Source organism: Lynx canadensis, chromosome A2, assembly GCF_007474595.2.
Source record: "Lynx canadensis isolate LIC74 chromosome A2, mLynCan4.pri.v2, whole genome shotgun sequence".
Classification (NCBI taxonomy): Eukaryota; Metazoa; Chordata; class Mammalia; order Carnivora; family Felidae; genus Lynx; species Lynx canadensis.
Window position 1 is genome coordinate 81,092,539 of NC_044304.2, and position 12,124 is coordinate 81,104,662.

General features: G+C 38.8%; 2 protein-coding genes across 3 annotated transcripts in view; one reads left to right on the top strand and one right to left on the bottom strand.

The window, feature by feature from the left end:
* The window catches only part of FAM185A (family with sequence similarity 185 member A), a 76,559-nt gene extending 72,384 nt beyond the window's left edge, over positions 1 to 4,175 (bottom strand). The window contains 2 exon segments of the mRNA XM_030307815.1: positions 907 to 1,016; positions 3,487 to 4,175. Coding sequence (XP_030163675.1) covers positions 907 to 1,016; positions 3,487 to 3,937 — 561 coding nt within the window. The 5' untranslated portion in view covers positions 3,938 to 4,175.
* Positions 4,176 to 4,339: 164 nt separating this feature from the next.
* CCDC146 (coiled-coil domain containing 146) overlaps positions 4,340 to 12,124 on the top strand; it is a 115,312-nt gene continuing 107,527 nt past the window's right edge. The window contains exon 1 of one of the 2 annotated variants that reach the window (XM_030307818.1): positions 4,340 to 4,576. The gene's annotated coding sequence lies outside the window, so the exon portion shown is untranslated. The remainder of the gene's footprint in view (positions 4,577 to 12,124) is intronic. The other variant, XM_030307816.1, reaches the window with a different exon arrangement.

A 12,124-nucleotide genomic window follows, 5' to 3' on the forward strand; every position in this document is an offset into this window, starting at 1 on the left:
TAAAGTGTTATAATGATTTCAGGAATAGAATTTATTAATTCATCACTTACATATAACATCCAGTGTTCATCCCAACCAGTGCCCTCCTTAATAACCATTGCCCATTTAGCCAATCTTCCCACCCAACACACTTCCAGCAACCTCAGTTTGTTCTCTGTATTTAAGAGTCTCTTATAGTTTGTCTCCCTCTCTGTTTTTATCTTATTTTTTCCTTCCCTTCCCCTATGTTCATCTGTTCTGTTTCTTAAATTCCACATATGAGCGAAATCATATATTTATCTTTCTCTAACTTATTTCATTAAGCATATTTTTAGTGCTTAAGGCCCTTTCCTTACTCTTTAATAAGCAGAATAAAACCGTTTGTTAAAACGAAAATTTCTTTAACTTAATAAGATCTCAGAATACTAAGAATGTATTATTAGTTTCACTGTACACTTTAAAATGAAATTTAAAAGAAAAATGAGGATGGGCCACATGGGTGGCTCAGTCTATTAAGCAACTGACTTCAGCCTTAGGTCACAATCCCACAGTCCCTGAGTTCAAGCTCTCTGCTGTGAGCCCAGAGCCCACTTTGGATCCTCTGTCTCCCTCTCTCTCTCTGCCTCTCCACTGCTCTCGTATGCACACTCATGCTCTCAAAAGTAAATAAACATTAAAAAAATTTTTTTAATTAAAAAAATAAAGAAAAATGAGGAAAACCATCAGAGTTGCTACAACATCTGGACTTTCAGAACAGAACTGATTTCAAGGTAAAATTTCTGCCAGAAATGTCTGAAAGATGAATAAATAATACTTAACATTCTCAACATGATACTCAGAATAATAGCTTTATTTTGATACTGCAGCTCAAAGTTTAAGGTTTTTTAAAACAGTAATATTGAAACACAATTAGAAAAATTTTCATACCTTAACAGACTGTAAGATGCCAGTCCCCTGCTCAGTTTCAATTTTGCAATTATCACACTCAATATTTTGGACTTTTACACAGCCAGACCCTGATGACTTGATATTCAAATCTAGAAATAAAAAAATAAAAAAAAAAGAAAGAAAAAGCAAATTAGTACTATGGCTAATGAGCTCCAAAGCATTTTAGTAACCCCTAGAAATCCAGCTCCTGAGTTATGTTCATAATATTACTGAACTCTGGAGAGAGCACAGTTGTCAGCACCTAAGGGGTCCCCACCACAGTAACAGGACCAGATGTAGTGCCCTTTTCTGCTTGTTTTAAGAAATAAAGCAGTGATTTCTGTTGACCTGTATCACCTAAAGAGAAAGTAAGTAATATAGGAGACAAGTCAGGGAGGTCATCAGAGACTCTAGTTATTATAGACATTTCCTGGGAAAGATCATAGAAGCCTCTTCCCCACTGAGACAACACATACACACAGACACACACACACAGGTTCGAATAAGAATATAGCAAGTTAAAAAGCCATTATGAGGGGCACCTGGGTGGCTTAGTTGGTTAAGCATCCGACTTTGGCTCAGGTCATGATCTCACAGTTTGTGGGTGGGTTTGAGCCCCACATCGGGCTCTGTGCTGACAGCTCAGAGCCTGGAGTTTGTTTCGGCTTCTGTGACTCCCTCTCTCCATCCCTCCCCTGCTCACGCTCTGTCTCTGTCTCTGTCTCTCAGAAAATAAATAAATGTTAAAGAAAAAAAAAATTTAAGTCATTATGGTAAACTGAATATGCCAGTTAGCCTCTTCTCATATTCATGAAGATTTAAAGATTTGTTCTCAAATCTCCTATAAATTAAAAGCATGTACAGGAATAGTATGTATCTGTGTTTGTTGCCCCACACACAAACTACTGGGGTTTAATATCACAATTTTAATAGTTATGGCATAAAAAAATTTTCTACAGTTTTGTATATAGCAGTCTCTATAAAGGTTTAATAAACAGCAATACTAGAATAATCTAAATTATACAAACCAACAGTTTTACCCCATCTTTACATGGAAACAAATGTAACCAAGAAGCGTTTACCCAGTTAAGTAGTGTTGCAACACAGCCTTCATCCAAGGCAGTGTTGATAGACATGCAGAGAAAGAAACATACTCTAAATACACTCTACCCCACCCCCCCACCCCCCACTAGGTAGGTAGAGAAGTTAAGGCCAGACACTGAGTGGTAATAATGCTACTCTTATCTACTCACAGAAACAGGTATAAACAAACTGGAGGAACAAGTAAGTATGAAGAAAACTGAATTATGTTGATTTAAGGAGCTCGTGTATAGACATGTAGAAAATGGTAAACTGGAAATGGGATTCTGTCTCTAAAAAGAGGAATCTACAAAAAAAAATGAGGTTAAGGATCATCAATATGGATGGTTTCACTTTTATCTGTGCTACCATAAAAATTTTGCTTAACTCTACTTCGATACTCAGTCCATTTTTTATTATGATAATATAACGGGAAATCTTTCTCCCCAACCCAGAGGGTTCTATTTTGAGATTAGGGTCTCTTATTCATCTAAACTAGTTTAAAGAAGTTGAGAAGCAGTAAAGCATAGTGGTTGAGCAGACTGCAGTCAATTCCCATTCCAGCTCCACCACTTTATATCTGAGAGATATCTGATCTATCCCCATGAGAACAGAAGTTTCACGAAGGCATGGATTTTTTCTATTTTGTCACCCACAATAAACACTTGATGAAACTTGCTATCTCTCCCACTTCCTTAGGTGAAACAGTGCCAATAACAGTATCTACTCTATAGCGCAATTGTAAGGGTTAGAAAAGACTATCTTAGAAGTGTTAGCTGCTGTTATGACCATCATTAGTATTATCCTTCAGTCAGGAAGGAGAGCCTGGGGAGACTTCCCTAGAACAATGTGTACACACTGGCTTGCATTTGAGAAATATCATGGAGCCCAAATACTTAGAAACATTGCAGGCATTATCAACTGAAGTTTCCCAGGCAGTTTTACTGTGTGTGCGTGTGTGTGTGTGTGTGTGTTTTCAAAGACTGCTACTCATGGAAAATTTACAATGGAGACGTATCAGTAAAAGGCTGGGTGCCTATTTGAAAGCGAACACTTGGTCCAGGTTAGATATGGAACATCCTACAGACAGCTGTTTTGGAACAGACCCCAGGCTGTGAGCACTGAATGGATTATCAAGAAACTACAACCCTGAAAAATTAACCACTTTGCTACTGACAAAGTGCAGTGACAGAAAAATTAGGAACTAAGTGCCAAAGGAGAATATAAGGGTTCCACAAATAATATTTGACTTAGATTATTCCATATGAGGTTTCCAATGTCTTTAACTGCGAACCTGATGTCTAACTTTCACCAGGAAACCCAAAGTAGAGCAAGAAAAAACAAACAAAAAGAAAAGGGGGGAGCAGGTTCCGAGGGGGGACAATAGTAAATTAGGTTGGAAAGTCAAAGGAACCAATGAAAAGTGCACGTCTGGCCAATTTCAGAAGGTCGCCGGCTGTGCCCTGGGACCCAAACACGTTTTCACTTCACTTCACTTGCCAAACTTCAGGGGCGCGTTCACCTCCACGGACGCCTGGGGGTCGATGGTGTCAGACACGATGGTTACCTCCTTCAGCGCCTCGTCGTATTTCACCTGCAGGCCGGCCAGGCCCCGCGCCCCGCCTTCCGCTGATCTCACCGCGACCAGCACGCGGTCACCGTCGGGGTAGGTGAGGGGGTCCAGGGGCCTCACGGCCAAATGGCACGGAAGCCGCGCCCGCAGCCGACCGAACGGGCTCACTAGCAGCGCCCACTCCTTCAGAGCCTGGCGCGCAAGCCCTGGCCGAGAGACTGTGGGCTCGGGCCCAGGCTGGCGCTGGCCCCCACCTGAGCCGTACTCCCGGGCCGAACCAGCCCGACACGCCCAGCTACCCGCAGCTCTGCCGGCCCCAACTCGGAAATGGCTGAGCCGGAGGCGGCCGAACCCCCAGCCCGAGCAGGGGGCGAACATGGCGCACCCCTCTCGTGCTCCCTCTAATCCCCTCAACCACAGGCCGGTCTCGCCACCAGCCAGTCAACTTGACCACTACGCCTACTCAAGTCAAAGGGGGGTCGTTTGAGAGGATTTGTTGAAGCAACAGCAAGACTGACCACTTTCTCTAGCAATTTAAACCTCAACCGCACACGCCTCACCGGCAAGTTGAAATTTCAAAGCTCTCAGTATCTACTCTGACTTGGACTCCTCGCCTGCGCCCTCCCCTTTCGCAAAGGTGCATGGGATAGGTAGTTTCAAAGGGGACGATAGGTCCGAAGGGCTTTGAGCAGCTTAGAAACTACATATCCCAGGAGGCAATGCGCAGGTAGAAAGGGTAGTAAGACCACGTGTTAGACCCGCCTCCGAAGGCGTGCGCTGCTGGCCTGAAGCCCATTAGCCATTGGAGGAATAGGAAAAAAAAAAAAAAATCTACTTGGGAATCCAACTGGCCAATGGAAAGCGCGGAAGAAACAAGGTGGGCAGGACTGCGTGGTTTCCTTGGATACCCGGGACGCGACTACTTTGATAGAGGGTGGAGCTCTGGAGTGAGACCCTGGAGGCCCTAATCCACGGAGAAATATAGGAACTAAATAAGGATCAGGACCAAGTTAAGGGGTAAGAAACTGCGCTTTTAAAAAGTGAGAACTAGATGCAAACTAAAGTACCTCGGTGGGTGGTTAGATCCAAACTTCACTAAACTAGTGGGGGTTACCCTGAGATGGAGAATCCCTGGGCAAGAGGGTAAAGAGCCAGATTGGTGTTTTTTGATGAACTCCCTCTTTTGATAACAAATTTAGGAATAGAATTAGAGCCCTGCCTTCTTCCTGATCCTAAGTGATCTTAAGCCAGTCATTGAACGTCTCTGGGTTTTAATTGCTTGTCCTTAAAACGAGGTCAATAATACTTTCCTTGTCTTGCCTCAGAGTTTTTGTAAGGATCAAATGATATAAATGGATGTGAACATGAGGCACAGGCTACAAAATTGCCGTGTAAATTACTGTATTTTTGTTTTAGGGATAGCACTGATTCTTAGTAACAAAGAAATATCTGAGAGATCGGGACTTGTGTTGACAGCAGCACTGATCTCTTTGACTACAAATGCTCCTACAAAGAAAAATCAGTCAGCATAGTGCAATGAGAAGAGCATGGGACTATTTCCTGGCTCTGTCACCTGGCTTTTTATCTGCGTCTCCTGGATCTCTTTCTTCAGCTTTAAGATGAAGAAGGATTGTACTAAATGACTCTGTAAGGCATTTTAATCTTCTATAATTCTGTGGGCAATTTTAAAAATGGAAAAAAAAAACCCACGAGATTTATTTCCTGCTTGCCGACATATCTCTCCCTTTCTGTGCCCCTTCCTCCTCCTACCAGTTATTCCCTAAGTTCTTTAGTAAAGACAAACTGCAAGCAATGATGTTTAATAAAATGCAAGGGCTGAAACCAAATGTCTTAGAAAACTGAAGCCCTTGGCCAAGTGCAGAATTACTAGGAGGTATAGTGATAGAGAGACTAGCTAAGTCCTAATGAACTTGGCTAAAGTCCTTATGGTCCCAGGTCACAGGGTTCTCTGCCAGCCATTACCTTTTTAAAAATTCAGTGTTTTCTTAGGTTATCATTTGCTCTTTTCTGTCCTCCTAGTTCTTTCTCCCTCCTTATTCTCCCTCCTACTGAAGACTTATGATAGATGCTTAGCTTTTAGGTTCACCAACTTCCTGCTGTATACTAGTTCTGTCCTTGGCTTTGTGTTTCATTTGGTCATAATTATTCAAACTGCTCTTCAAACTGTCTTTTTAATGAAAACCCATAGGGATAACTTTGAAAATCAATTTGAAAAAGGCATTGGTTTAAGCAAGTTAAGAATGCACTCACATCTGTTGTGCACATGCCAAATATTTTTAGATTAACTAGGAATACCTACCAGATTATTTTGTTTCTATGGTAATATTTCCTTTTGAGAACAGCCAAGTTAATGGAATTGGCAAGTGAACCATAGTTGTCTATGTGGCAAAATCATTGTTTGATTATTTTCAAATAAAGCTAAAGAAAAGTGACTGAAAAACTGCTTTTCTGATTATAGGAGTGATCTCATGTGATTTCACAGTTTGTGACTTCGAGGCCTACATTGGGCTCTGTGCTGACACCTCAGAGTTGGGTACCTGCTTCAGATTCTGTGTCTCCCTCTCTCTCTTCCCCTCTCCCACTCACGTTCTGTCTCTCTCTCAAAAATAAACATTAAAAAAATTTTTTTTAATGTGTATACATGACCTGGAAATTATACTTCTGGGGATTTAATGTAAGCATAAAACTATGGATATTCAAAAAACTTATGTTCAAAGAATTTTGTTTTATAGTTACTTATGATAATGAAGAAGTGAAGCAATTTAAATGTCCAGAAATAGTCGTAGTTACATAAATCAGTATATATCTGGAATATTCTGCAACAATTTAAAATTATATTCTGAAGAATATTCAATGATATGGGAAAACTTCCATAATATAATTGGAAAGGAAAAACCTCCAGTTCTCTTTCTGTGTGTTTCTCCATTACTCTCACACTACTACCACACTCACAACACTTCTGCTGATACTCTGGGTGTTCTACAGTTTAACTCAATTCTAACACTATCCACCTGTAAATAGTGTCAGATCCCACAGGTTAAGGGCTCAGTTCCACAAGACTGCTCTCACCTACTTGATATGCCAATTACATGTAGTGGTCCCTGGTTACCCACAACTTCTGTCTGATTTGGCTACAAATCAGAGGTTCCCACAACCCCTTCTCAGTTTTTATTATTATTTTTTAATGTTTATTATTGAGAGAGAGAGGGCAAGCAGGGGAGGGGCAGAGAGAGAGGGAGACAGAGAATCTGAAGCAGGCTCCACGCTGTCAGAACAAAGCCCAATGTGGGGCTCAAACTCACAAACTGTGAGATCATAACCTGAGCCAAAGTCAGATGCTCAACTGACTGAGCCACCCAGGCACCCCAACCCCCTTCTCAGTTTTGATGAACTTGCTAGAGTGGTTCTTAGAACTCAGGAAAACATGTTTACCAGTTTATTAAAAGATATGATGAAGGATACAGATGAACAGCCTGATGAAGAGATACATAGGGTGAGGTCTGGGAGGGTCCCTAGAACAGGAGTTTCTGTCTCCCTGGGGTTGGGGTGTGTCTCCTTCCTTGTGTGGATTTGTCTGCCTACATGGAAGATCTACATACCCCATACTATTGGGATTTGTATGGAGGCTTCATCAAGTAGGCATGATCAATCATTAATCCCATTTTCAGCCCTTCTTTCTTCTTAGGAGAATGGAGGCAGGGCTGAAAATTCCAAACTTCTAATCATGGTTTGTGCTCTCCAAACCCTCATCCAGGAGCCATCCAGGAGCCCACCCAAAGTCACCTCATTAGAACGAAAGGTAATCCTACCACACCCAGAAATTACAAGGGTTTCAGGAGCCCTGTGCCAGGAACCAAGGAGAGATCAATATATATTTTTTCTATTATCTCACAGTAATATTAAGTGAAAAGAGTAGAATGCCAAATTGTATGTTTAGTATGATCTCAATTCTATAATAATAATAGTAGTAATTTTAAAATAAAATTGTATTTAAAATATATTCCATTGAAACAATTCCAACTTGATAACAATGGTTATCTCTAAGTAGTGAGATAATTAATTTTTCATTTTTTGTGTATAAACATATATTACATCTATAATTTTAAAATATTAAAAGCATTTCTTAAAATACATTGTTTCCTAAGACTAACTCAAATAATGAAATAGGTGGAGAATTTCTTACTATCTAAATTTAAGTGCCCATTAAGATTTTATTTAATAATTGTTAATAGATGGACAGCAGAGGGCATGAGAGAGTTTTCAGAAAAGTGTAACTTAAAGAATTCTGGAATTCTTCAGTGAGGGAAGCCCTAGGAATTTGCTAACTTTCTCCATTATAAACTTTTAAAATAAATATATCTTATGGCTTTTATTCTTCTTGTGAAATCTTAATAAATCAATAATATAAACTAATAACTGACAGTACTAAGAAGTATTTAATGAACACATAGGTAGCCTCATTTGAAATCTACATGTTATTTCCATGCAGATGATGTACCGGAAAAAGTTTGTTATTTCATGCAAATTCCCCCACTTTAAACACCTTGAGAATTTGCCTATGTTACAAATATTCTCGAGTACTTTGTATGCTAAAACAATATGTATTTGTGTGTATATGTGTTTGTGTGTCTAAGATAATATTTTATTGCAACCAAAGTTTACTCATAATAGAAAAATTTTTAAAGCTAACTTAGGCAAGAGTTCTTGTATGTGCTAACACTTAACGCCATTTCTACAAGATAGCAATAGTGTTTCAACCATTCACACAGTGGTAGCACTGAGTAGAAATATCACTTACATTTTATATATTTTGAGACAATGCTGTTAGTTATGTATGGGTTCAAGATTCATATTGCTTCCTGATAAATTTTCTTTTTTGTCATTAAGTAATGACCCTCTTTATCTCTAGTATTGCTTTCTGTCTTTTTAAAGTTTATTTTTATTTATTTTGAGAGAAAGATAGAGAGCAAGCAGGGGAGAGGCAGAGAGAGGGAGACAGAATCCCAAGCAGGCTCTGCACCGTCAGCACAGAGCCCCATGAGGGGCTTAAACTCACAAACCATGACATCATGACCTGAGCCAAAGTCAAGGGTCAGATGCTCAACTGACTGAGCCACTCAGGCGCCCCACTTTCTGTCTTGATACATATTTTTACCTAAAAATATTTTCATTCTTTTACTTCAAACCTGTGACCTTATCATTGGGGCTTGTGTCTTATAAACAGAATACAGCAGGATATTTTAAAACCAATTTGAGAATCTGTCTCAATAGGTAAATTAATCCACTTACATTTTTTGTAATTACTCTTTCATTTGTATTTATTCTTACCATGTTATTTTGTGTTTTCTATTAATCTTTCTTTTTTGCTTTTTTCAGGGTGGGGTCCTCTTTTTTCTCCATTCATTTAGTCTATATATTTTTCTTTATTCACCTGTTTCCTCTAATCAATCAATACCTTCATCCTCCTTTTGAACAATGGAATTCTTTAACATCAGTTTTTTCCTTTCCATCTTTCATGCCATATTGCCTTGTATATTTTAGTTTCACTTTGTTTTTTGAGGCCACACAAGTAGTTGTTATTGTTTTTTATATTTTGTGCTTGTTTGAATTTAGCAACATTTACCAATTTATTTGCTCACCTCTTTCCTTCTAGATTTAGTTTTGTTTTTACTGAAGTATATTTCTATATTTATTCAATGGATCTGTGAGTAATTTCTTCAGACTTTGTCTGAAAATGTCTTTGTTTTGCCCTTTTAAATAATAGGTTAGTTGACAGTTACCATTTCTCAGTACTTTGAAGAAGTACAGTTTTTGCTAATGACAAGTCTTCTATCTATCTAACTTAGTTCTTTTGTAGAGACAAAAGAACTTGGTTGCTTTTAGAATTTTTTTTCTTTGTTTAGATGGTCTACAGTTTTAGCACTTTGTGTAAGTTCATTTTTTTGTTTGCTTTTCTTGGTTTTATTTTTATTTTTTTAAATTTTTTTTAAACGTTTATTTATTTTTGAGACAGAAAGAGACAGAGCATGAATGGGGGAGGGTCAGAGAGAGAGAGGGAGACACAGAATGTGAAACAGGCTCCAGGTTCCGAGCTGTCAGCACAGAGCCCAACGCGGGGCTTGAACTCATGAACTGCGAGATCATGACCTGAGCCAAAGTCGGACGCTTAACCGACTGAGCCACCCAGACGCCCCTGCTTTTCTTGGTTTTAAAGAAAAACAGTAAAATTCATTTTTTAGGTGGACAGCTCTATTAATTCTGGCAAATGTATACTGTGACATAACCACCATGACAATCAAGATGTAGAACTTTTCCATCATTGCCAAAAGCTCCCTCATGCCACTTTATAGTCACTCTTTCTCCCCCAACACCCAGTCCGTGGCAAACACTGATCTATCCTTATACTTTTGCCTTTGCCAGAAACTCATATAAATGGAATCATATAATACATAGCCTTTTGACTTAATATAATGTATTTGAGATTCACCCATGTTGTTGAATGTAGCAGTAGTTTATTCTTTTTTATTTCTGAGTTGAATTCCATTGTATGAACAGTATGAAAACAATCTGTTTCCAGTTTGGAGCATTTCCCATTTGGGGTGAATATTAATAAAGCCAATATAAACATTTGTGTACAGCTTTTGAATAGATGTATATCCTCATTTCCTTTGAATAAGTACATATGAATGAATGGCTGGGTCATTTGATAAATCTATGTTTAGCTTTGTAAGAAATACGTAAACTTTTCCAAAGAAGCTATACAGTTTTGTATTCTCATTAGCAGTACGTGAGAGTTCCAGTTGCTCCACGTCCTCACCAACATTTGGTATTGTCACTTTTTTAAAAACAGTCTAATAAGTGTGTAATTATATCCCATTGTGATTTTTATTTGCATTTCCCCAATTACTAATGAAGTGAGCATATTTTCACATTCTTATTTGCCATTTGTATGTCTTCTTAGGTTAAGTATGTGTTCGAATCTTTTGCCCATTTTTAAAATTGGTCTGTTTGGGGGCGCCTGGGTGGCGGTTAAGCGTCCGACTTCAGCCAGGTCACGATCTCGCGGTCCGTGAGTTCGAGCCCCGCGTCAGGCTCTGGGCTGATAGCTCAGAGCCTGGAGCCTGTTTCCGATTCTGTGTCTCCCTCTCTCTCTGCCCCTCCCCCGTTCATGCTCTGTCTCTCTCTGTCCCAAAAATAAATAAACGTTGGAAAAAAAAATTTTTTTAAATTGGTCTGTTTGATTTCCTGTTATTGAGTGATGAGATTTCTTTGTATTTCTCAATACCAGTCTTTTATCAGATACATTGTTTGCATATATTTTCTTCCTATCTGTGACTTGTTTTCAGTTTCCCAATACCATCTTCTGAAGAGCAGATCTCCTAGATTGTGAAAAATTCCAAAATATCTTTTTACCTTTATGATTTATAAAAATCTTGGGGAAAAAAAACTTTCTCCAAACCAAGGTTGTGAATATTTTCTCTTATGTTTTCTTCTGAACATTTTTTACTGTAGATTTTACATTTAGGTATGTACCTCATTTCAGTTTACTTTTTGTAAATGATGCAGGGTATGGTTTGAGGTGTGTGCATTTTTTTACATAAGGATGTCCAGTTGTTCCAGCATAATTTGTTGAAAAATATGATCATCTCAATGCATTAACAAAAATTAGCCAAATTCATTACCCATTCCTGTTAAAAACTCTCCATGAACTTGGAGTAGGAGGAAACTTCCTCCACCTCACAGGCAGCTATGAAAACTTACACTTGATACCATACTTAACTATAAAAGACTGAATGCTTTCCCTGTTAAGATGTGGAACAAACAGAGAATGTTCACTCTCACTATTTTTGTTCTGCATTGTACTGGAGATCCTACATTGTGGAATAAGGCAATACAAAGAAATAAAAGGAATCTACGTTGGAAATGAAGAAGTAAAATTGTGTTTATTTGCAGAAAGCACAATCATGTCAGTAGAAAGTTCCAAGGTATATTATGCAAAGCTACCGAATTAATAAAAATGTTTCACAAGGTTATAAGGCACAAGGTCAATGACAAAACCAGTTGTATTTCTAAGGACTAACAATGGCATTTGGAAATTGAAATTTAAAAATAATACAATAGCATACAAAATGTGAAATACTTAGGGATACATTTAACAAAACATATACAAGACCTATCTTCTGAAAGCCATAAGACATTGCTGAAGAAACTGAAGATGATCTAAATAAGTGGGGAGAATGTTCAAGGAACAATAAGACTCAACATTAAGATTGCATATCACCCCACACTAATGTATTGATTCATTGCTCAGTCAAAATTGCAGTAGGCTTTTTAAAAAAATAGAAATTGACAAGTCGCTTTTAAAATATATATGGGAGGGACGCCAGGGTGGCTCAGTCAGTTAAACATCTGACTTTGGCTCAGGTCATGATCTCACAGCTCGTGAGTTCAAGCCCTGTATGGGTCTCTGTGCTGACAGCTCAGAGCCTGGAGCCTGCTTTTAATTCAGTGTCTCCCTCTCTCTCTGCCCCTCCCCCACTCACA